This window comes from Oryzias latipes, chromosome 19 (genome assembly GCF_053564925.1).
Source record: "Oryzias latipes strain Hd-rR chromosome 19, Olatipes_Hd-rR_3.1".
Lineage (NCBI taxonomy): Eukaryota > Metazoa > Chordata > Actinopteri > Beloniformes > Adrianichthyidae > Oryzias > Oryzias latipes.
The window spans coordinates 18,997,817-19,021,338 of NC_136255.1; the positions used below are offsets into that span (position 1 = coordinate 18,997,817).

Genomic DNA, 23,522 nt, shown 5'->3' on the forward strand with positions numbered 1-23,522 from the left:
CTGAATATGTCACTGTTCATCCAACAGTATTTAACTGGTAATTCTTTGTATCTCAAAATTCCTCTTTCAAAGATACACAAACATCTGGACAAAACATCCTTCTGGTGTGTGAATAATTCATATTCACAATAAACACATTACATACAGCATGGACCTAATTTCTGCTCATAGCCCCCTCACTCATGGTTTTACACCCAAGAGTCCCCACTTCCCATGAGTCTTGGGGGCTAACCCCCCCCCCCCCCCCCCCCCCCCCTCGCCACACTATTCACACTAGGGATGGGTATCATTAAGGTTTTAACGGTAATACTACTCTTATTGATACTGCTTATCGATCTGGTATTTTAAAAATACTATTATCAATACTTTTTGAGGATGAAAAATAAATAAATAAATAACAAATTAATCACATAAAGTGTTTTATTTCCTCATTATGCAACAATGTTCATCTTCTTAACCGTTTATTCCCTTTTGGGGTCACGGGGTTGCCGGAGCCTATCCCGGCCACTTGGGCGTAGGCAAGGGATACCCTGGACTGGTCGCCAGTCTGTCGCAGGGTGGAATATCCTCAATCACACATCCATTCACTCTCACACTCACACCTATGGTCAATTTAGAGTTGCCAATCAACCTATGAAGCATGTTTTTGGACGGTGGGAGGAAGCCGGAGATCCCGGAGAAAACCCACGCATGCACGGGGAGAACATGCAAACTCCACACAGAAAGGTCCCCCATTGATGTTGTGTTTTTCATGTCCCCCAGCCGGGACTTGAACCGGGGGCCTTCTTGCTGTGAGGCAAGAGCGCTAACCACTGCGCCACCGTGCAGCCCCATATGCAACAATGTTTTTTTTTTTTTTTTTTTTTTTTTGATGAAAAAATGCTTTTTGAAAAAGAGTTTTTTTGTGACTTATAAAACACGTTGGGCAGGCCCCAGGCTCCCTGATCCATTCTGCAACGGGAAGGGGAAGGGGAGCGGGGTGTCTTTGTGCCAATGGTCCTGCCCACAACTCAAAGGCAAATGTCTGATGAACTGCTGCCACTCTGCAGAATGTCCTAGAAAATGACACAGGTTTTTTGAATTTTGCAAAAAATGGCATAATCATAATTGCAATACCACTGGGAACGCTATTAAAATAGATCAAAAGATGATCAGAGGGGATCTTGAAAATGTTTCACTTTACTTTCTCCATAGATTTAGGAACTAAAAGGATTTATTTAGTGGTACCTAAATAACAGCAAATTCTGAGAATATGCCTCTCATCTCATTGGTCTACATTAATTGTAGCATTTTGTGAAATACAACTTTAGTTGGATCCATCAGCCTGTACAAAGATTTTTTTTATGTTTCACAATCTGAAATTTGTAGCTGGGGCAGTCTAATGAGATGAGTTGAAAACATTGAAATGTAGGGGTGTTTGATTCATTTTAACAACTCTTTGATTCATATATTATTTTGTGGTTGCTGATCCAATGCACAGTTGATATTAGGTCATTTTGAACTACCGGATTGATTCACCTACTCAAAATGGATCCAGGACATCTTTTAGCCAAAACTTCAACCAGTGTCCCTCAGAGATAAACACCTGGATACTGAACAGTGCAGGTGAAGTTTTCCAGATTCCTTGTATTTCTTCCAAGATAAACAAACAAGTAAACAGCTTCTCTGTAAGGCAAAACTTTCTAACAGTAGAACATTCTACCACACTGTCTTGTCACATCTTTATATAATTCAAACTGTTTCCAGACATTGAATTTTTTGCTGCCATCAGTAAAAATGAATCTAGCTTAAGGAAATGACAAACATTGACGATAACTTACTGTGGATGTGACAATCAAGTCTTTGCTGAAAGAATTCCACTGGAATAATAACTTTATGGGATTTGACTCAATGCAGGTGAAAGAATGTACTTTAGTAACAGTGGTACAAATTTAGATTCTGGCAGTTTACAGACTTCTTTGTGCCAAAGTGTCTGGGTGTATTTCAGAGTGTGCGGCTTGTGTTTGCTGTGATATGATCCCACGCGGCTGCTAATGTTGTGTGAAAGGTGTGGGCTGAGTGTGCTTGCAGGCCCCCTGTGATAAAGAGTTCAGGGACATTGATCGTCCTTTTCTTGTCGCCATCTTTTTTGTTCAAATGTCCTGCCTTTGTGTCTTCCCCATGATTGGACAACCCTATCTCGCACAACTGCCCACTGATCTGAGGAACAGGGTGGTCCAACTGTTCGCCCAGCGGGCCAGGAAATATTTTAAGTTCAAGTCTCTTAAAAAATAGAAGAAGCACAGAGAGAGGGGACAGTAATTGAACTTGAAAAATCATATAAGGGAAACCTTTTGTAATATTAATGACTCAAAAAGTTCCTGTACTCCTCATCTTTGCTGACTCTGTAGGTTTTTTTCCTAAATTATTCTAAAGTGCAAGGTAGGAGTCTCTCGTGCAAACATGGTAGGTGATGCTGTGCAGTTTTTTTAAGAAGTCTTTTCTAACCTCAATGTCAGACGCTTCTTCAAACTGTCACTGGTGTGTGCCAGCAGCAGCTGATCCTTCCTCAATAGATCCTCATTTAAGACCTTTTTTTTTACCAAATTGTTGCTGTTTGAGGCAAACAAGCTGTGAGAAGATTTATTCTACCTTAAGACCCACTCCGATCATCTTTTGATCTATTTTAAATGTGTTATCAGTGGTATTTTAATTATGATTAATTGATTTAGCCAAAATAAAAAAATAAAATACAGTCTTTTTCTAGGACAGTTTCTGCAGAGCTGCAGGAGTTCATCAGAAAATGTATTTATGGCGAGTAGTAAAGTATTTTTGGACTATTAAGTCGCTCTGGAGTATGACTTCCAGTACCCAAAAAATGCATAATGAATAAACAAAAAACATTTATAAGTCTCACTGGAGTATAAGTTTTACTTTTGAGAGAAATGTATTTTTAACAAAATGGATACAAGAACGTACAAAGGCAAATCCTAAAAATGGAAAAGATAACGTGAAGGAAAAGCCACATATGTTATTCAGGCTTGGTGCTTTTGCAGCAGTATTATAGTTATACACAGCATTTCACATGGGAAACGTCTAACAATGGGTTAACTCCTATCTTTCAAAAGCCTGAATGTTTTAGTATGCAACAACATCAACTCTGCGTAATTATTGGTAAGCTGCAGCAACAAGTCTATTTCAAGAACTCAGTTGCGGCCGATGCAGTTAATCTGAACAGAGAAGATCAAGTTGGCAGCAAAGTGGCACAATAATGGCATGAAGAATCCAGACAGAAAAATCTCTGTGCAGCCACAGCCAGTGGGAGCAAGGGATTAGAAAAGTGGAGCAGCTCTCATGCACTTGCAGCTTCAGCACAGCCAGACACACAAGGAGTCTGTTTTGATTAATAACAACAGAAAAAAAGTTATATTTCAATACTGCATTCTTTTTCTCCCTTATTATCAGTGGAACAAAAAATTTGTGCCCAAGCTTGAAATCAGCTACCTTAACTTCTAAAAGATATTTTTTTATAATCCTTGTTATCTATTGGCGGTTTTGGGTATTTTGATACCCAAAAGTGCAGTGTCTTCAGCGCAATCTAACTTCAAACTGACCACTCAGACTGTCAGCTTTTTTTATAAAACACAATTCTTGTAGGGTGCGTCTACACGGTCCATTGATGAATTCCCTCTAAATCCTATTTTCTGGCTCCCAAGCTATGCCTGGACTTAATCAAAACAGTCCATACGGGATGAAAACATGACATTAACATGTCTGTAAGTCTTATATTTCTTGTTTTACACCACAATTCTTACTGTAAGTTTGAATTCAGAAAATAATGAGGAAAAAAAAACAGGGAATAGTCTTAAAAACAGAACACAGCAATAATCAGCAAACTTCTTGAAGGAGAAGTCTCAAATAGAATATTAAAGTAAAAATAGCTATATAATAACATTTGTTTAACTTTAAACAAAGTTTTAAGCTGATGAATACATGACAAAGCAAACCTTTTATGTTGAGGATGATTTCATTTAAACAAAACTTATTCTATTGGGAGAACTGTGTTTACTAAACACAAATAAAATCCTGATATAGATTTAAATAAAAACTGTCTGTCTAAATATAAAGATTTAACCTGCCATAATGTTGCTGTATGTCTTAGGACTTGGTTTTAAAATATAGTTTTGTCAATATACGAATTTTGCATCAAAATCCATATTTCTTTAAGATAAATTAATATTATTATAAAATCTATTTTTCATCACCACAAAAATATGATTTTAGGATGCAAATTGTAAAATAAATTAATTTTGACGTTGATTTAATTAAACTGAACTGAAAAATAACCTTGAAAAATTGTATTAAATCAATTAAGCAATCTTAACCTCATTCTCTACTTTTATACACAGGTAAATATGGTTAGTTTGTCTTTCTTTCCTAAAGTTTATTTTGCCCATATGTAAAACTTACACGAGTTCTGATTATACATTTTAGGTTATATCATTAAGAAAGAAGCACTTTGAGGTAGTAACTAAAGCGGTTCCCCTAACGTTCAAAATTTAACCAGCTGAATGGGAAAAAGTTTAAAACCTGATGTCTTTATTGTGTTTCTTATGAGTACCACTTATGTAACAATACAAATGAAGAGTCACTTCCTGCTTCTTTTTTTTTTTATTCTTTTTCTTTTCCAATCAAATTAAAATCAGTTTCAGAGAGCTTGTTTTAATTCTGCCACCAATTTCCCGCTGGGATCAGTGAAACAATCATTCACAGGACTTACGCACTGAAGCTAAATCAATATTGTCACTGTGGAGTTTGCCAAAGTCTTTGACAGCTTTAAACTTAATTCCTTTCCCCCAGCTTCTTCCTCTGCTGTCTTCCTTACTTCTTTTCCCATGATCCCTTATTAATGAGGTATTCTTGCTGATACTGCATAGACAGGAAGCAAATCTCTAATACTACAGGAGGAACTTTACAAAGTAAAAGAAAACCTTATTAGGTTAAACAACGAGTCACCTACAATATTTCAATCCCACAATTCTTTGCTGTGTCTTTTTTAAAGCAATGCTGCCAATAAGGTATGCATAGTTTAAAACAGCTTAGTAAGTGGAAGATACGTGGAAGCAGATGAAAGAAAGAATCATTTACCAGTCTTCCCACCTCTTCTCTTAGGGGCTACCTGTTCCCAGTAGTGGTTTCCCACATAATCCCCCTTGATCAGATGGCTAATCAATTCTTGTGGAGGGGATTTACTGAGGCGTTTAGGTGTAGTTTATGCACGCAAGCTTCTGATGGAGCAAATTAGAGTAGTGAGCAGGAAGGATCTGACTGGACCTGACAGCTGTGACAGCAGGCATCTCCGATCTCACGGAACATCAAGACTTTGACACTAACAGCATGCAAACACTTTCACCTATCACATCATACATTTATTTATGAAGACTGTATAATCCAAAATAAAATAGAAAGCATCTAAAGATTAATTTGCTGCAATACAGAATCTCAACACTGATTTATTTGAAAAGCCAGATGGTGAAAGGTTTCCGTGTGAGCATGTATTGATTAATCTTATTGATTAGAGAGCATAACGCTCACATAAGCAGCCTGCTGTGCCATTACGGTAGGCTATAGATATCACACTGTCAGCCACATACCCCTACACTGATTTCCCAAGAAACAGACAGGTTGACATTTCACTGATGGAGTCCCGTCAACACATCAAAAAAGGAAAAGTTGTATAAGAGGAAAAAATGCACAGCAGCATATACTGTGTGCATCATATTATACTGAAATGAACAGGCAACTTTGTTCAAATCTTTGTTAAAAGCAAAAATTATTGTAAAATATGATAAATTCTTTAAATGTAAAATTTGATTGAACTACATGAATATATTTTAAGCACCTAAACTGAACATTGTTTTCATTAATATATTTTCAAAACATAAATTTCAAACTCTTGTGAAAACTCAGAAGAGGAGGAGCAGCAGGGAGCTTCATAAAAAGAACAAGCTGCAGACAATTTAAAAATAGAATCATAAATCAAGAAATATAACAATAATTGCTAACTGTATAACAGTAGTTGCTCCTTAGGGCACAATAAGTAAAAGTGTTTGCATGCTTTGTGTGGCGTAACCATTCTACAGAAAGAAAAGACTTATGAGAGTTTGACAAACACACTGACCGTGACTACAAAGGAGGGAGGAAACAGAGACCTAAAATATTCAAAGCTCGCACTTAACCCAAACAACAAAGCAAAGTAGTTTTAAAAAACAAAAAAATAAATAGTTCCTCTGCTGAAAAAGACAGGACACCAAAACCTTTTAACTTCACTGAAAAGGATTTCCTTTGCTTCTCATTCTGTTTTTTCCCATCAATGCTTCTGATTTAGTCTCATCATAAGTGAAATATATAAAACCAGATAATCCTTTTAAAAAATGTCTGTTTTTTTAAGGCGTTTCAACTATGAAAGACAACAGAAAGTCAAAGTCACAGACAGAGTATCTAGCAGTTTTGGAGAGTTCCTTCAGTGTCTTCAAATATACAAACTATGAATAAATTAGGAATAATTAGAGTATTTTAAAAGTAACAGAAAAACTGTTTAAACATGTAGTTAAATTCCATCCTTTCGATGATAAAGAAACCTGATCAAAGTTACAGCCAGCATTTGAGGCACAGCTTGTTTTTAAGTAAAGAATTAATGTTCTATGCATTGATATTCTAAAACAGTAACAATGAATTTAAAATTCTCTGGAGTTAAATCTGTTGTCAAGTCTTAAAATAGGATTAAATATTTGTTCCGGTAAAGAGTCGTAAATCTTTAGGACATTATTGATCTAATCAGCGAATTTCTAATCAAGGAGCAGATAAAGCCTTCCTTCACAAGAATTCAGAACTAATTTTATAAAAATTTAACATAAGGTTGATGCTTAGAAAAGCTTTTGAGTACAAGTAATACATACTTGAAAGGAAAGTGTCAATAGATTCATGACACTATTGATCAACATTAATTTATGAGTATTTTATGGGACTTTTGACAAACAAGAGCAAGAGCTCATTCCCTGCAGGTTATTCCTTAAAATGAATAGTGTTTACTTTCTTTATTAAAAGTCTATTGATGATATGTTGTTCTTAAAGTGAAAAAATGCATTGCTTTATCGATTCCAGTCTGTTGTATGCACAACAAATAGTGCCATTCAAAGTGAAAATATCATTAGCGGTAACCATAATCAAAAATAGGACAAAGACATCTTAAAAAATGAAATTAAATAGAAACACAAATCCATCTAAAAAAAACTACCACTTCCCAAAAGATAACAAGTTCCTTAGCTGCATTTTAGCCAAGTTCATAGAGTGAAGACAGCGGCAGAATCAATCAGTGCTCAATCCTCTCTGGTTTTAGAAGGACAACAAATAAAAAACTGAAGAAGCTGAAGATCTGGGAGAACGTGCTGGGTCATAAAATAGAAGCTCAGGGATGTAATCAAAAAGCTAAAGCTAAAGCTCCAAAAGCAAGAGGTAACATTTTATCTAAGGTAAACTGGGAGCCAGCACAATGCTGCTAAAATGAATGCAAAGTGAAATGCAAGTAAAAACAACAACGCCTCTCTTCCCAATACATTTCTGTCCCTATTTCACCTCGACTACATCAGCTCAGTGCTGCTGTTTTCTAAAGCAGGGGTTAAACTCTCAAACACTTCCTCTGTTTTGATGGACGATCACCCCAGCATCTGTTGGTGCTCGTGTCCGACGTCCAGCTTAAACATCCGTGATTCATTACGGCACAGTTAATTTGGACTGTTGTTCCTTGTTGTTGTCATTATCCACAAGGTGATTACACAGCAGCTGCTGTATCAATTTGTTTATGTCAAAGTGGAGTGTATAATGCGCTGGAAGTGCTTCTCTAATGGGTGTTGCAACATGAAAACACAAGCAGCATCTCTTGGTTGAGCGACACATACCGTCTGATGGTATAAACTCATGCGAAGATGAAAAGACCAAATACAGCACACAGGAGATGCTGTTCACATTTGAGAACTAAACAGAATACAACACAAACACCAAAAAGCTGTCGAAAACCCTGTCTGTTCATGTGTGGATGCAGCAGATTCCTGCTCCAGATGAGCACGGCATAAACACCAAAAACATGCAGTGGTAAGATACATCAAACACAACAAAAACACATCTGATAATGAAAAAAACACAGTTCGCCCTGAGAAATCTTAATCCTGTTCCCTGATAATAAAATTTAAATTATTCTCGTCGACACCACATCACTGACAGTGAAGCAGCTCTCAATGACAGGCCATTATTATTCCAGAGTGAGTGATCCACAAGAGGGGAGTGAGGTGAGTCAAGTGTTGTGTTTTGCTGTGTATAAAAAAAAATAAAAAATAAAAAACCACAGTAAGAGCCATGAATCATCTCTAAAATAAAAATCAATCCTCTTCTCCCAAACTGTTGCTGCAAATGAGTCAATAAAGAGAGTTATAATTAACTTCCATCTGTGAAAAATAGCATTCACCCAGCATACCAATGCGAGCAAGTGCTATAGTAATAAAAAAAAAGTCACAACTATCCATGTATAGGAAAAAACAGACAATAATGTTTGTGATGCTGTTCAAATTGTCTTTTGAGTTTCCTTTTCTAAGGAAACTCTGACTCCCTGGACGTCCTGGACCTCAGTTTCTTACCATTACCCTTCTTAAGATGTGGTGTGGTGTGTTCACTCTGGTCATTTGCTTCATATAAACAGAGCTGTTTGCTAAAGAGAGAAAGTAATGAGCCTTCAAAAGGATTTAAAAGTGGCAGCGCAATCAATGTCAAAGTCAACGTCACATTGAGCGACTCTTAGAACTCTCAGTTGTTGTCAAAAAAACACACTTGTCATTTCAAAATAAGAGCCATCAAAGAGAATGATCCAAATCTACAGCTATATAGCTTCCTTCCAGGGAAGGTAAATTAGGACAATAGCTTTTGCTAGACATCAGAAACAAACTTTGATCATTTTAAATTGAAAAAATGTAGTTTTAGTTGGTAACAGAGGACAAAATCTTGACACAGTGTCAGCAAAGACAGTACTACTCCAACTATTATAGGGGACCAAACTGTTAAAAGTAAAGAAAAAATTAATGAATTCCTCTGGATAGTTAACAATGCTGCTTTTCTATAATTTAACAGAAAACCATTTTATTTAAAGAAACCAAAGTTTGATTGTCTCTTTCGCTGAAGGTGTTTTAGGAGACATGTGTAACTTTTTTATATTTAAAATCAAATTAACACTAAGAGTAAAAATCAAATTAAAAATGTAAATTAAAAGAAAAGAAATTATGATAAAAATGTTTCAACTAAAGAAGGTTTTTATTACAAAGGTCATTATTGTTGATTACAAAAAAGATTGATGAATAAAAAATGTATTTTTATTCAAGTTAACATACATTTCCCACGAATATATTACATTTTTGAAATACTCTGAATTCCCCTTTACGTTTCATAGAAGTGGCTATGCCGCCCCCTATTGGCTGACAAGCTCAATACAAGTGTTGGAAACAGTTGTTCCCGTTGAGTAGGTTCTCAATATAAATGTCAGTTTGGTGCTTCCTGTTTGCGTGTTCTCCAAACAGCTGCGTGGGTGTTTTCCTCCTTCCTCTTACAGGCCAAAAACATGCAGATTTGGCTGCAGGGTAAACAATCCACAGAGGTGAGGGTGACAGGTTTTTGACTGTACGGCCACTGTCATGAGCAGACTACAGTTAACCAGTTATGATGAGACCTAAACAGGATGAAACATCTTTTGATAAAGGATGAATTTTCAGAGTTAAATTAACTAAATCTCTGACTTGAAGATTTTTATTTTTTTGACTCCTGGACTGGTTTTCTGTTTTAAACTAACTCCCTAAAACCTAACAAGCTGGAATGTGATGAAAGGAGGAAAACAGAAATGATGGAAAGAACAAGCCGTTTTCATCAATCATCAATCCAGATTGTGTTAACAGGAAATGGAATGGATCAAATGTCAAATAAATCCTATTTTGACTAAGCAGTTGAGTCAATTACAATCAAGAATGTGTGAAACCACATGAAAGTGGAAAAGTGTGCCTTCAGGACACAACTATTACAAGTAAATAAAAAAATGACATGGAATGAAATTTACTGTTTACACACAAATACTCAAAAACTCAAATGTATATGGCTGAGGGTAAGACAAGCACAAGCACAGGTGTTTGTGTTTGCACATGCATGGGGGTACAGGACATTTATTAAGGCTTTTTTCACCAGTTAGAATGAGTCACAAGTGAGTCATAGGATGGAGAAGGGAGTGAAGTTGTGCAAGTCGAGAACCTGTCTTTGCCACATTAGTTTGGCACATCGCAGCACCAGCAGCTCAATGACACAACCTAATCATTAAAAAAATGGCTATTTTTAATAAAACGGGAGCCAGAAATAATGATTCAACAATCAGTGACGCATTTCGCCCATTTGGGAGACAGGGGGGGTCTGCAACGATCCACTTTAAACGAATAGCTTCACTTGACAGTTGAGCGTGTAGGCGCCTATCCCCAGTGTAGGATCCGTCACAGGTAAGAGTTTCCTTCATTTACTCAGCTGAGGTATTTAAACAATAAATACCAAAGAGAGTGATTCACACTCACAAGATTAGATGCTCAGGCACAATCAAAAGCAAAAAACACAGAGAAGCTGGATTATTCATGGTATAGGGGCACAGAACCAGGAACACAAGTTTGTATCAACTATCTGCAGAGAATGTGCTGAGAAGAGGGGGAGAGGGCATGCAAACGGAGCTGAGAAGATACAACTCCCTTATCAGCCCAGCTGCACGGCTCTGACAAAGAGGGGAAGGGATACTGTTGCAGAGGAAGCTGCTGTGTGTTGAAAGAATCAATGCCATTTTAGACAAAGATGGAAAGATAGAGCAGTTCAGACAGTGTTCGAGAGAGAAGTAAAGTTCACTCACAAATAGAACAGTAGATTTGGTGAGGTAGATATATAAAATCCACTAATAATCCCCCAAAAATCTGATATCCCTTTTAAAACAGAGGCAGCCCCTTTGTGTTCTGATTTTCAAACTCTTTAGATAAACACGTTCAACCTCCATAAATGTATGCTGCCAACTGCAGTCCACAATTGTACTTAATTGTATGATTTCATCTAACTCTTCACTAGACTTTTCTGAATGTGAACACTTCTGTGAGTTCTGGATTTGTCTCAAAGCCTTTTTTTCTGAGTGTTATTTATGTAAAAAAAAAAAAAAACTCCCATAAGTAAGATTTTTCAACTTCAGATAGCTACTTAAAATGCAGAGAGGCAGCAACTCTACTTCAAGATTCACCAAGACAGCTCAGCTCCTCTCCCCATCTCTGAGCATGAGGGCAGCCACCCTTTCTGCTCAACCCTTGTTGCACAATAAAAGACGAGTACAGAATACAACCACACTCCCCCTGTCAATCTCATCCTATATTCTGCTGTAAGTCATAAATTAGACTCCAGCATGAGGCAGTAACTCTTCCGCAGACCCAAGGGGGCAATGCAGGCTGTGAGCCATGACCTCAGCACTAGAGGAGTTAGATTCCAAACCAGATCAATACTCTACTCTTCAATCAGCGACTTTGCCGTAAATAAATGCTCCAAAAAAGATTTAAAAGAACTCTTTTTTTTTTTTTTTGAAATTTTGATTGTAAACCTACCACTTTTTAGCTTTATTCAAAGTTTTTTTAGGTTTTGTAAAGGTTAGTTTTTTTCTTGTTTGGCCCTCTAGGTTATTGACATTTGTGCCAGTTTTTCTACCAGTTCAATTATTTTTTTTTTTTAATTTATTTTTTTTTATACACTGTATTTTATCCCACGAAGGGAAATTCTTTCTCCGCATTTGACCCATCCCCTTGGGGAGCGGTGAGCTGCAGCCGAAACCGCGCTCGGGAGGCAGTAGCGTTAAGGGTCTTGCCTAAGGACCCTCACTGGGTGATGTTAACTGCTCGCCATTGATATGGTAATTGCCCCCAGTACCATTGCTCATTCCCCTCCGGGAATCGAACCCTGGTTTCCTGCATGGTAGCTTCCCACCTTACCAACCGAGCTACCCAGCCGCTAAATTAATAACTAAAAGTATTTCAATAACCATTTTGATTTAGTTTATATTAAGTCTAAATAGTTCATATCTCTATATAATAGAACTACATTTGAGATAACTTTTTTTAAAGACCCACTTTGATAAAAAAAAATTGTTTTTTGGGTTTTTTTAACATTTTTTTTGCGTCATTTTTTTGATGGTGGAGGATATCTATAAAGAAAATTAAGCATAAAATTGAATTTCTAAGTATTTCTTTGTTCAAATCATTGTGAATCAGGAGCAAGAGAAAAATTGACATTGGAAAAAGCTTGTGACATAGACGCAACAATTCATTCAGATGCATCCACTTGCAGAAAAACAAAGAGTAAACAGATGGATGACGGGGTGTAGGGGAGGGCTTACTCCACACCAACAGTCCTGCCCACAACTCAGAGGTGAATTTCTAAGAAACTACTGCCGCTCTGCAGAAACTATGTTTTGGCGCAAAACAGTATAGTTATAATTAAAAGACCACTAGGAACACTTTTATAATAGATCAAAAGATGATTGCAGTGGGTCTTTAAATAAATCCAGAAAATAGTAAACCAGGTTTCCACCTGCTCAAACTTGCAGGGTTGCACAACTTTTAGCCCTTTGTCAACCTGGTGCTCTCAGAAGCCAAAAGTTGGGTGAAACAATAAACATCTGTCCAGACTTCTCCTCATCTTGTGTACCTTGACCTCAGATCACAGCGGGACCACCAAACAATGGTTTGGATAGTAGAAAACGTCTGTGCACATGAATACCTCTGCCGTGCCTGCATCTCATGTGTGGGCAACAGCTCCAGGAAGCTCCAAAATAGAGGCAGGAAGTTGATTTAGTAAAAAACAAAAAGGAATGTCATGAAACTATGTAAAACTGCTGTTAAATCAGGCAAATCAAAAGGCTTCACTTACTCCACGAGTCGCTCCATTGCAGCAGCTCCAGGCTTCAGCTGCTCTCCAGGGTTGGCTGGTGGTTCTCTTTGTAGGATGTCCTCTTTTTTCTTCACCTGGAAATTCAAATAGATGTGTTACCCCCTCCATACACCTCATAGTAAATGCTAATTAAAGAGAGGAAATTTATAAAAAGGCACGTGTGTAGTGCCTTACAATTTTCAAAATGAGCACTTATTTGAAAATTGCCACTTTCCCTGATGAATCTAAGAACACGCAAGACACTCCATCCTTGAAGCAGCAGCCTTTTGGTCTGTCCTCTGTAACTGTCAGTCCCTGTCTGTCTTTGGAGGGCCTCTAGAGCCCTCTCAGATCTGGAGGTGTTGAGTTTCAAAGTTGTCCTCACGCTGTGTGATTTATGACGAAGGCAGAGCAAAGTCTGGCTGCTCTGTTGTTGAGTTTTAAGTGTGCTCACGGTTCATATTCCACCCCTCCACCTCAACATACAAAGAAAGGGAAGAAGTGATGAATAGTTGAGAGGATTTTTTTTACATTTATACAATTTGGTCAGTTTAAAGGTCAGTTAAAAGTGCTGTTAATACTACTCTTTGTGAGACTTTTGACATGATTTTTATTAAGAAAATGCGTTATTAATTCATGAACATTTAACATTGAATTTTGTTTTAACAAATTTCTATTAATTTTTCTAACAACATTTATTTGTTGTCAGATTAACTAATAAAGTTTCAGCTTTGATCAATTTAAATATATAATACAATATGGTATTTTATAGCCAGACAAAATTGTTTTTGTATTTTTTTGTGTATGACTGGATGATTAAATTTTGTAGAGTAGTAAATCGAACAAGAACTTGCAATTCGGAAATAATTCTATATTTTGGCAGTGATACCTATCCTGCAGCCATCATGCTGGCCTTTCTTGGAGACTGCAGAGGCAGTATCATGATCTGGGGTTTCTTCCATTTTTCAGGTCAAAATCCAGCATTATTGTGCACCCCAAGAATCCTGTCACTATCTAAGAAATGCTAAATCCAATTTTTTTTATTCTATATTTACTTTTTTACCTTAACTTGATATTTTGATTGTTCGTTCTTTGTATCTTTAACTATCTTAAGTTAGCAAACATCAAACCAGCTAAAATGAAAAAGTCCAACTAAAGTTATAGTTTTTTAGGGGAAAAATTGCATACAAAAACTTATATCAATACTAGGTTGAAAAGAAAAAGACTAGCATTTATTTAAAAATAATATTATTTGCTAAAGACATATTCAGTTTATCTCTGGCACACACTTTGCACCAACCTTCTCCTCACTGAGGAAGACAAACCCTGAATCTAATTAATATCATTCATGATAATGTGAGGTAATTATGCAGAACAGCAGCACCTGGTTTAAACTTTGCACAGGTGCTTACACCTCTCATGCCCCCAAACCAACATTGTAATTAAGCAAAACATCTGGAGAGAAGGAAAATGCACAATTGGCTTCAACTGTCTCCACTGCCTCAACTCTGAGAGGTGAATGTCTTGGCAGGTGAACTTCAATTAAATCAGGGATGCACATATATCACGGCACAAAGTCAGCTTGGATAAGTAGACAACCTGACAGAAAAGCTCTGGCAAAGAAAAGACAGCCAGTACTGACAGAAAGTGCAGCGTTGCTTTACAAGATCAAGATACCAATTGATTTTGTATCTATAGAGGACATTTGTTTTTTTGTATTTGTTTTTTTGTTTAGTTTTTTACCAAATGTGAAGTGGTGGGGCTCTGGTAATTTTAGTTTTTGGTGGGAATAATTCTTTTACTCTGGTAGTCAGGAGGTTCAAAATTACTTTTTATTTGAGATAATTTAGACTTAGACATTATTTGAGCAACATTATGGATTAATGTATACCTTAGACTGCACATTTGTCCAATTTGACCTTGATTTTTGTCTGAATATAGTAAAAAAGTCAACTGTTTTGGCCCTCCATTACTTGCAACAAAATGAACAGCACAACAATGGAAGGCTTTGTTACTTGTAGCATCCAAGCTTTGATTTGATTTTCTCACTCGATTCAGAAGGAAGTCTTCATGTGTCAGCAATAGTTACGTTTCATTACTGGATCATCAATACCACAGAAACAGACTTTTTCCTCCTGCTTTGTGCAATTCTCTCAAGCCTCAGAGGGTTTTTAACTGTGATTTAAAGAAACCTTTCAAAAGCAGGAGCAACATTTCCCCTCATATATTATGCATCTGCATTTATCCACACCTGCCCTTCTCCAAGTCATGCATACAAGCTTTAACATGGAGTGCCGGCCAGCCAGTGCTTGCCAGACCTATCAAACATGCATACGAAACAGATGTATCTTTGATGTAGGCTTGTTCGTGTTGCTCCGTGTGCAAAAGCAAGTGAATGAGTGAGTGCGTGCATGGTTTTTTTTTTATTATTATTATTTTGTGTCTTTGTCGTTGAGCTTCCAGGCCCTGGGGGTAGAAGCTGGAGCGATGTGGCTGCGTGCCCAAACACACAAGTAAAGGTGGTGGGCAACCACAGATCTCAGGAACTTTAAATAATCTTTGCTAATAGATTTCACTCTGCATAAATATGAGCTGAAGCAATTTTGTATCTCATTAAAGCTAATCATAAAGTGCATTTACGGAGATGTATTCTCTCTGAACATGCTGTCCTGTAAGTTTTCCAAACACCTATAAATTCAGGGTTTTTTTGTTTTTGTTTTTATTGTTGTACAACTGACACCAGAGCAAAATCATGTCTGGATGTTTTGCTGGCATTGCACAGCAGGACAAGTATGGAACTGGTCCGTAATCGTGTCATGTTTTACCACCTCGAGTTGTGAAAACTTCCCTTGCACAACACTGTAAACATATATCATGATGAGTCACAACTGACAAGAGCTTAGTTTGCTTGTTATTAACTTCATTCAGGCTTGCAGCTCCTGATTAGTTGTGTCTCGGTGTGTCTGCTTTGCGGTCACACACATAGTAATGACATAAACAGCTCCGACTTTCCTCCCCTTGCTTCTCAGCTGACCCTGAAAAGTCACCCTGACCCCATCTTCCTGCTATCTAAACACATGTTCTCACAAGCTGCCTTACTTTTCTCCCCCTCCTCTCATCTAACTGTTGCCCACACTTGTTCACACTCACGTCGTTTTCCTTTTCCCCTTAGACTATTGTGTTGCTCATACTCCACTATTGGGGAAGCCAGTCATTTCCACATGTGTGCCGACTAAAAGCATCCCTTTCCTGAGTAGCAGGGTCACAATTTGCCTCATATAAACACAGGACACACCTTAGTACAGCACTTTTGGCGTATCCTTCATTACAGAGACACTACATACGTTTTTACGCACGGTTTGTGTTGTCCTTTTCTCTGCAAAAAGTTGGAGAACTTCACCTTTAAAGTTTGGGAGCAGAGTTGAAGACTGCAGCTGGAGTCTTTTGTGTCTCAACGTGCCTCTCACTGGGTTTCCCGAGCATTGTCATGACAACAGCGGGAACGCACCGACTCTGGCCTTTGGAAACAATGCAGCCAGCAGAAGTTTGAGTGCGGTGAACACAGATTCTGTCGTTTAGAACAACTTGGCCAATTGGAGACAACGAAAAAAAGCCAATTAGGACATGGAGACACGTCTTAAAGAGACTAAAAACACAGGATGAAATCGTCATCTTACCTTTTTGTTTGTAAGTTTTCCTCCCACGCAGAATTGTAAAGTAAACTTGGTGTGCAGCTTTTGACGCATCAAGCAAAGTGAGAAGTTTGTGTTGGCATTTCCCTGTGTGGTGCTGGAGCTGCGCGTCACATGGAACAGGAGGACAACGGCCGGCGCTGAGCTCACTCGCCCCGCCCAGACTCTCTCTGCTCTCGTGCCCGCGTCCGCGTGGAGATGCTTGGCTCCGCCCCCTTCAGACCTGAAGGTAAATCACTGGGCTTAAACAAAAGAAAGTTGAGGCCCATAAATGAAAAAAACATGTCTCCAAAGATATTTTTCCAAGGTGTAGAAGACTATAATTTTCCTAAAAAGAATTCCATTCATTGTAACCAAAAATATAGTCATCTATTGTTTTTGTCAAACTTGCACTTGTCAAAGTCACTGTGATGGATGATTTCAAAAATAGAGGATTATATTAATTAGACCTTAATGGATTGTGGACTTCCCCTTGCTTTTTCATGACCCAACTTACTGAAATTGTTCTACTCCTTTGAACTTCTCCAGTTCAAACATCCAGGGTGACACCGGCATTACCAGAGGTAATCCAGATTTACTGACGTTTCACATGATGGAGCACTAAAGATATTTAAAATACACCATAACGATGTTTTAAAGGGGTAGCCACCACTTCACAGTCACAAACAAAACACAACATGTTCATTTAAAGAACACTTGGAGATTGTGAGCACAAATAGGATGTAAAGATGTAAATAATACTACAAGGTCTTGGAAATCTTACATTTGCTTATGATTCAAGTTGAAAAACCTAAGCCATAAATATATTCAATCAAGCTTTAGTCTTATATTTTCTATACATACAATGTTAGCAGAGGTACTTTAGATTGTTAAAATATTCCCTATTTGCACCAAAAACAGTTTGTATGTCAGGTGCTACTCACTACTTTTAATAATAAATGTTTGGGCTGTGGAGCATTGCTGAGACGCTTGCTTTTTTAAGCTTCTGAGGATTCTGACATTAGCTGCAGCCTCTTAACCCCATGTGTCAGAGACAGGCTTTAGGGTAATGACAAAATAGCAACTGCTGGAAGACAAGCAAAATGCAATGCTTCAGAGTAAATTAAACTTTCTGATGGATAAATCTATGACCTCTCTGCAAAATGACCAAGCCAATTGCAGATATTTTGAATAATGAGTCACTTTAAAAATATGTCTGCTGCTTTTAACACATAATATATATACTTCTTGGTTAAGTAAATGCACAATAAATATATCTACCTTAGTACAACTGTAACTTGTCCAATGTTCACACCAAAAAATCTGAATCAAGAAAGTAAAAGACTTTTTTCAAGAAAATGTATCATATTTTCTGTCTTGCAAGAACATGTTCTCATTAAGAAAGTTTTTTAATAGCAAATAAAACTTAGTTTAATAAAATATGTATTATTGACTCAATATTCCTTTGTAAAATAATGGTTCTTGCTAATCAAGACCATTTTTCCTACTCCTTTGGCAGTTTCTTTTTTCAATTTTTATACATGTATGTATATATATTTGAAAAAACACCCCTCTCACCCTTCCGCGGGTGGTTTCTCCTCTAAGCTCTAACAGAGGCCGGGGAAATTGAGGGTCCTGCGCAGTATCTTAGCTGTTTCTAGTACTGAGCTTTTCTGGACTGAGAGGTCTGAGGTCTTTCCAGGTATCTGTTGTAGCCACTCCTCCAGCTTGGGGGTTACTGCCCCGAGTGCTCCAATTACCACAGGCACCACTGTCACCTTCACTTTCCATGCTTTCTCCAGTTCTTCTCTGAGTCCCTGGTATTTCTCCAGTTTCTTATGTTCCTTCTTCCTAATGTTCCCATCGCTTGACACTGTCACATCCACCACAACGGCTTTCCTCTGCTCTTTATCCACCACTACAGTATAATGTCTGGTTGGTTCACCATTACCATCCTATCAGTCTGGATCTGGAAGTCCCACATGATCTTTGCCCTCTCATTCTCTACCACCTTCAGAGGTGTTTCCCATTTTGACTTTAGAGTTTCCAGTTCATATTCTGCACACATTTTCCTGCATCCTATTCCAGCCACTTGATTGTGGCGCTCCATGTATGCTTTCCCTGCCAGCATCTTACATCCTGCAGTTATATGATGGATTGTTTCAGGCGCCTCTTTGCACAGCCTACACCTTGGGTCTTGTCTGGTGTGGTAGATCTGAGCCTCTTTCGCTCTGGTGCTCAGGGCTTGTTCCTGAGCTGCCAGGATGAGTGCTTCAGTCCTGTCCTGTAGGCCAGCCCTTTCTAGCCATTGGTAGGACTTCTTGATATCAGTCACTTCAGTTATGGTCCGGTGGTACATCCCGTGCAGGGGTCATCCTCCCATGAGGATCTGTCCTCCAGCACTGTGTCCTCTGCTCTCCATTGCCTGAGACATTCACTAAGCACACTGTCAGTTGGGGTCTTGAGCTTGATGTACTCATGCATCTTGGATGTTTCATCCTGGATAGTGGCTTCTACGCTCACTAGTCCTCGGCCTCCCTGCTTGTGGCTAGCATACAGTCTCAGGGTGCTGGATTTGGGATGGAACCCTCCATGCATGGTGAGGAGCTTTCATGTTTTAACATCTGTGGTCTGTATCTCTTCCTTTGGCCATCTAATTATTCCTACAGGGTATCTGATAACTGGCAGTGCGTAGCTGTTTATTGGCTGGGTCTTGTTCTTGCCATTGAGCTGGCTTCTCAAGACTTGCCTCACCCGTTGGGGGTATTTAGCTGTTGCAGCTTTCCTTGTTGCCTGCTCCAGGTTGCCATTTACCTGTGGAATTCCAAGGTACTTGTAACTGTCCTCGATGTCTGCTATTGTTCCTTCTGGGAATAGACCCCTCCTGTGTTGACTACCTTGCTTCTCTTTGTCACCATCCGGCTACATTTCTCGAGCCCGAATGACATCCCAATGTCAGTACTATAGATCCTGGTGGTGTGGATCAGGGAGTCAATGGCACACTTGCTCTTAGCATATAGCTTGATGTCATCCATGTAGAGGAGGTGACTGATGTTGGCCCCATTTCTGAGTCGGTATCCATAGCCAGTCTTGTTGATTATTTGGCTGAGGGGGTTGAGACCTATGCAGAACAGCAGTGGGGACAGAGCATCACCTTGGTATATCCCACATTTGATGGACACTTGTACAAGTGGCTTCCCATTGGCTTCAAGGGTGGTTTTCCACAGCTTCATTGAGTTTCCTATGAAGGCTCTTAGAGTCCTGTTGATGTTGTACAGCTCCAAGCATTCAGTGATCCATGTGTGTGGCATTGAGTCATAGGCTTTCTTGTAATGCTCCTCTGGAGTCTTTACCAATGCCCTTTTGTGTGTTGCTCATGTTTTGATCCATGGGCCTATTTATCTTAGTTGCAATACATGAGCTTCCATGTTGTGGAGAGACAGGTTATTGGCCAGTAGTTGGATGGGACTGCACCCTTTGAAGGATCCTTCTGGATCAGGATTGTTCTCCCTTCCGTTGGCCATCTGGAGTGAGTCCCATCTCTTAGCAGCTGGTTCATTTGTGCTGCCAGGCACTCGTGGATTGCGGTGAGTTTCTTTAGCCAGTAGGCATGTATCATGTCAGGGCCCGGTGCTGTCCAGTTCTTCATACCTGAGACTCTTTCTTGGATGTCTCCCACTGTGATGGTTACTGGATTCTGTTCAGGGAGGTTCCTCTGTTCTCTTCTCAGAGAGACCAGCCACTGGGAATTGCTGTTATGTGCACTCTCTTTCTCCCATATACTTTTCCAGTACTGTTCAGTTTCTAGCCTTGGTGGGTCTGATTGGCTGTTTTGACCCTGCCACTGAGCGTACACTTTTGCAGGCTGAGTTGCGAATTATGCATATATATATATATATATTTACTCTTTTCTTGGGGGACTGTTTTTGCAGTAGAAAATTATCTGAAGGTATATGTGGAGCTCTGTAAAATTACAAATACTGCTTTACCTGTGTAATAATTTTGCTATTATAACTGGATGTAAAAAAATGAATGTACACACTTTTAGTGAGATTGGTAAATGTAAATGTATTTGGTGTAGTTATTACTTATTTGTAAAAAAAAAAAAAAAGCAACTGTAGCTTGACTGAGTAACTGACTGCTGGTTTGGTTGGGTTAAATCCCAAGCTTAAAAATCTGTGTGTCCTAGGGCAAGACACTTAACCTGTCAGTCCGTTTGGACTTATCTATGCGTTTGTTTTGTATACCTATTTATTCCTGTCAGTAGTCATGGTGTTGCCGTTGGTAACCTAACCACTGTTTGGTGACACAGCATGGACAGTTCAACAGTCCACAGAGACATACAACCATTCACACTCAAATTCAAGGTTGAGAGAACACAAATAAATTTATAAAATACACACTACTGTGCAGCCCTAGTCTGGATGTAATAGATTATCATGATTAAACATTAGAAAATATTTATGAAACACTTTGTTCATAAGTAAACATGCATAATTGCATAATGCATAATAATCAAGACAGGTCTATATAGTTCTGTGTGTATATTCAAATATAATTACTTTTTGATTAAGTAAGATAAGAATAAAATAAGAACTTTATTCTTAAAAAAAATAGTTTGTACACAGTCCATGTCTTTGTATTTTTTGTATTTTATTTTTTGTATTCATTAAAGGAAAAAGAAATAAACAAATTGAAAATACTTATTTTGTCACTCATGTTTATTTCTATGACAGAACATATATGATACCACTAGATGGCAGGAGTGAGCCACAAATTGACAAGGACATTACATTAAGATAAAGGATTGAAACAAATAAATAACTAGTTTCATAAATCTCTATGATTTTTTTCTTTTTTAATAACCTAAATGTATACAGTCAAGAGTATGTCTTAAGCAACAATGTAATATGCAAGGCCAACAAGTATTTGTTTACGTTCATCTTATTTTGTCAAAGGTTAACTCGGCCATACCCGGATATCCTTGACAAAAAAAATACTCCAATGGATTGTGGGAAGTGTAGTTAAGAATCTCGTATTCTCTATGTTAGTGTACGTCTGTTGGCTTGCGGTTTTTCGGTTCCCACCATTGAGTCCCACGCATTTAACCAACGTAAACCCTGACTTTGCTCCAGAGATTCTCCTTCCTTCCTGGTCTGTTTGAGGTAGAACTCGGCGGTCTCGTCGGGGTTGGTAATACCTGACGGAGTGGAAATCATTTCGCGGTTCCTTGACCGTCGCAAAACGTTCTCGGAATGCCGCGTGAGCGAAGAGCAAGAAGCTAAAAATATGGACTTGTTGGGGTGATTAGTGTGTGTAGGCCGGGGGGGAACTTATCGGTTCCATGGCTGTGAAAAGTTAACGAGGGGAAAAAAACAGCAGGAACCGTTGCCCTCCTCCCCTTTCGAGGTAAGAAGAACCGGTTCGTAAGTTGCCTTCGTCCCGCTTTCGGACAGAGCCTTTAGGGGCCTTTAAGCAACGAAACACCGTCTTTATTTACAAGGTTTCTGAGATCCTCGTGCCAAATGCTGAGGCTTTTATCCAGCCGGTGTAGCTAACAGAATGGTTTGGATTCATGTCAAGACTCACAGACTTAGAGTGCCCACAAATGGATTACTTAGTACCATCTATAATTAAATGTAATTTTACACAACTTCTGTGGAGTAGCTAGGACCTGCACATCTTAGAGAGACTCATTGGCTCGCTGAAAGACACTTGACCTGGATGGATTATATGTAACCTGAATCTGGAAAGTAGCACATCAGGTTCAAGTCACCTGTTTAGAGTTCACCAACTCCGAGACTGGGTTTCATAAGTAATATTAAAGAGGTCAGAGGTTAGGAATAAACGAAGAAGAAAATAGGAAGGCGAGGACACTAGGGGGGAAGGACAGAACATATGGGTCATGAAGACATTACAGCCTCCAGCATGCCATGACATAAACTCACTCCACTGCTTCTTCTGGTGTTTCCCAGAAAAATGTAATCTAATCTTTCCCCTGATGTCAGCTGCTGGTGATTGGAATGGTGACTTACTTGCTTGCCGGCAGTTTGGTTGAACTTGGACAGGGGTACTTCTAAAAAATAATTACAATTCCTCTGTGTTTATTTATTTGCCGACTTGCATAGTCCTTCCTCCAAACTCTTTTGAAGAGCCTTTGACCTGGGAAATCTGTAGTCTGTGCACGATTTCTGGATTTATGTTTGATTTGTGCTTCATTGCCCAATTTGGCGTTAACTCTACATCAGGGGTCTGCAACCTGAGGCTCTAGAGCCGACTGTGGCCCATTTATCCCTTCATTGTGGCTCCATTTGCAGTTTTTGTCATGATTGATTTAGTTAATAAAGTTTTGATTTTTAACATGTTGGATAACACACCAAAAAATAGACCAAAAGGTTATAAGAATAAGCTTATAAAGCACTTATTTTGATCTTATAATCAGATCTCTTTAACACAGGAAGTGTTTTATTTTGAAAGGAATTTGTATGGGCTTCTATCCAAGGTAAGAGGTTGACCATTGTTATCTATAAAATATAGCAATTTTAAACATATTTAAAAGCCAGTTGTTATAAATGAATGCCTTATTGATCACAATAACATGGAGTGTAGTTTTCTAAATAGTGAAGTGGAACTTTGCAGCTCTCGCTGAGTTTTAGTCAAGAAGAAATTGACTAACCGGCTTTGGTGTTTATAGTCACACTCCAATGATTTATTTATCTATTCTAAAATTGTTCCCTGTGGTCATTTTATTAATATCATGCCGTTTTTAGGTCAAAATATTAAAAAAAACTGTGCGGTGTGGCAGGAGTTCATCAGAAATTTGCCTCTGAGCTCTGGGTAGGACCTTTCTCA

The 23,522-nt window shown here is 38.4% G+C and overlaps 2 protein-coding genes across 3 annotated transcripts in view; one reads left to right on the top strand and one right to left on the bottom strand.

Annotated features, from left to right (window-relative positions):
• ankfn1b (ankyrin repeat and fibronectin type III domain containing 1b) overlaps positions 1-16,481 on the bottom strand; it is a 150,290-nt gene extending 133,809 nt beyond the window's left edge. Inside the window, exons 1-3 of the mRNA XM_078937344.1 lie at positions 16,356-16,481; positions 13,000-13,094; positions 12,850-12,894 (exon numbers count right to left, since the gene is read on the bottom strand). Coding sequence (XP_078793470.1) covers positions 12,850-12,894; positions 13,000-13,016 — 62 coding nt within the window. The 5' untranslated portion in view covers positions 13,017-13,094; positions 16,356-16,481. The remainder of the gene's footprint in view (positions 1-12,849; positions 12,895-12,999; positions 13,095-16,355) is intronic.
• Positions 16,482-16,671: 190 nt separating this feature from the next.
• capn15 (calpain 15) overlaps positions 16,672-23,522 on the top strand; it is a 37,689-nt gene continuing 30,838 nt past the window's right edge. Inside the window, exons 1-2 of one of the 2 annotated variants that reach the window (XM_078937345.1) lie at positions 16,672-16,686; positions 16,795-16,920. The gene's annotated coding sequence lies outside the window, so the exon portion shown is untranslated. Of the gene's footprint in view, positions 16,687-16,794; positions 16,921-21,690; positions 22,080-23,522 lie in introns of those variants that run through there. The other variant, XM_004080335.5, reaches the window with a different exon arrangement.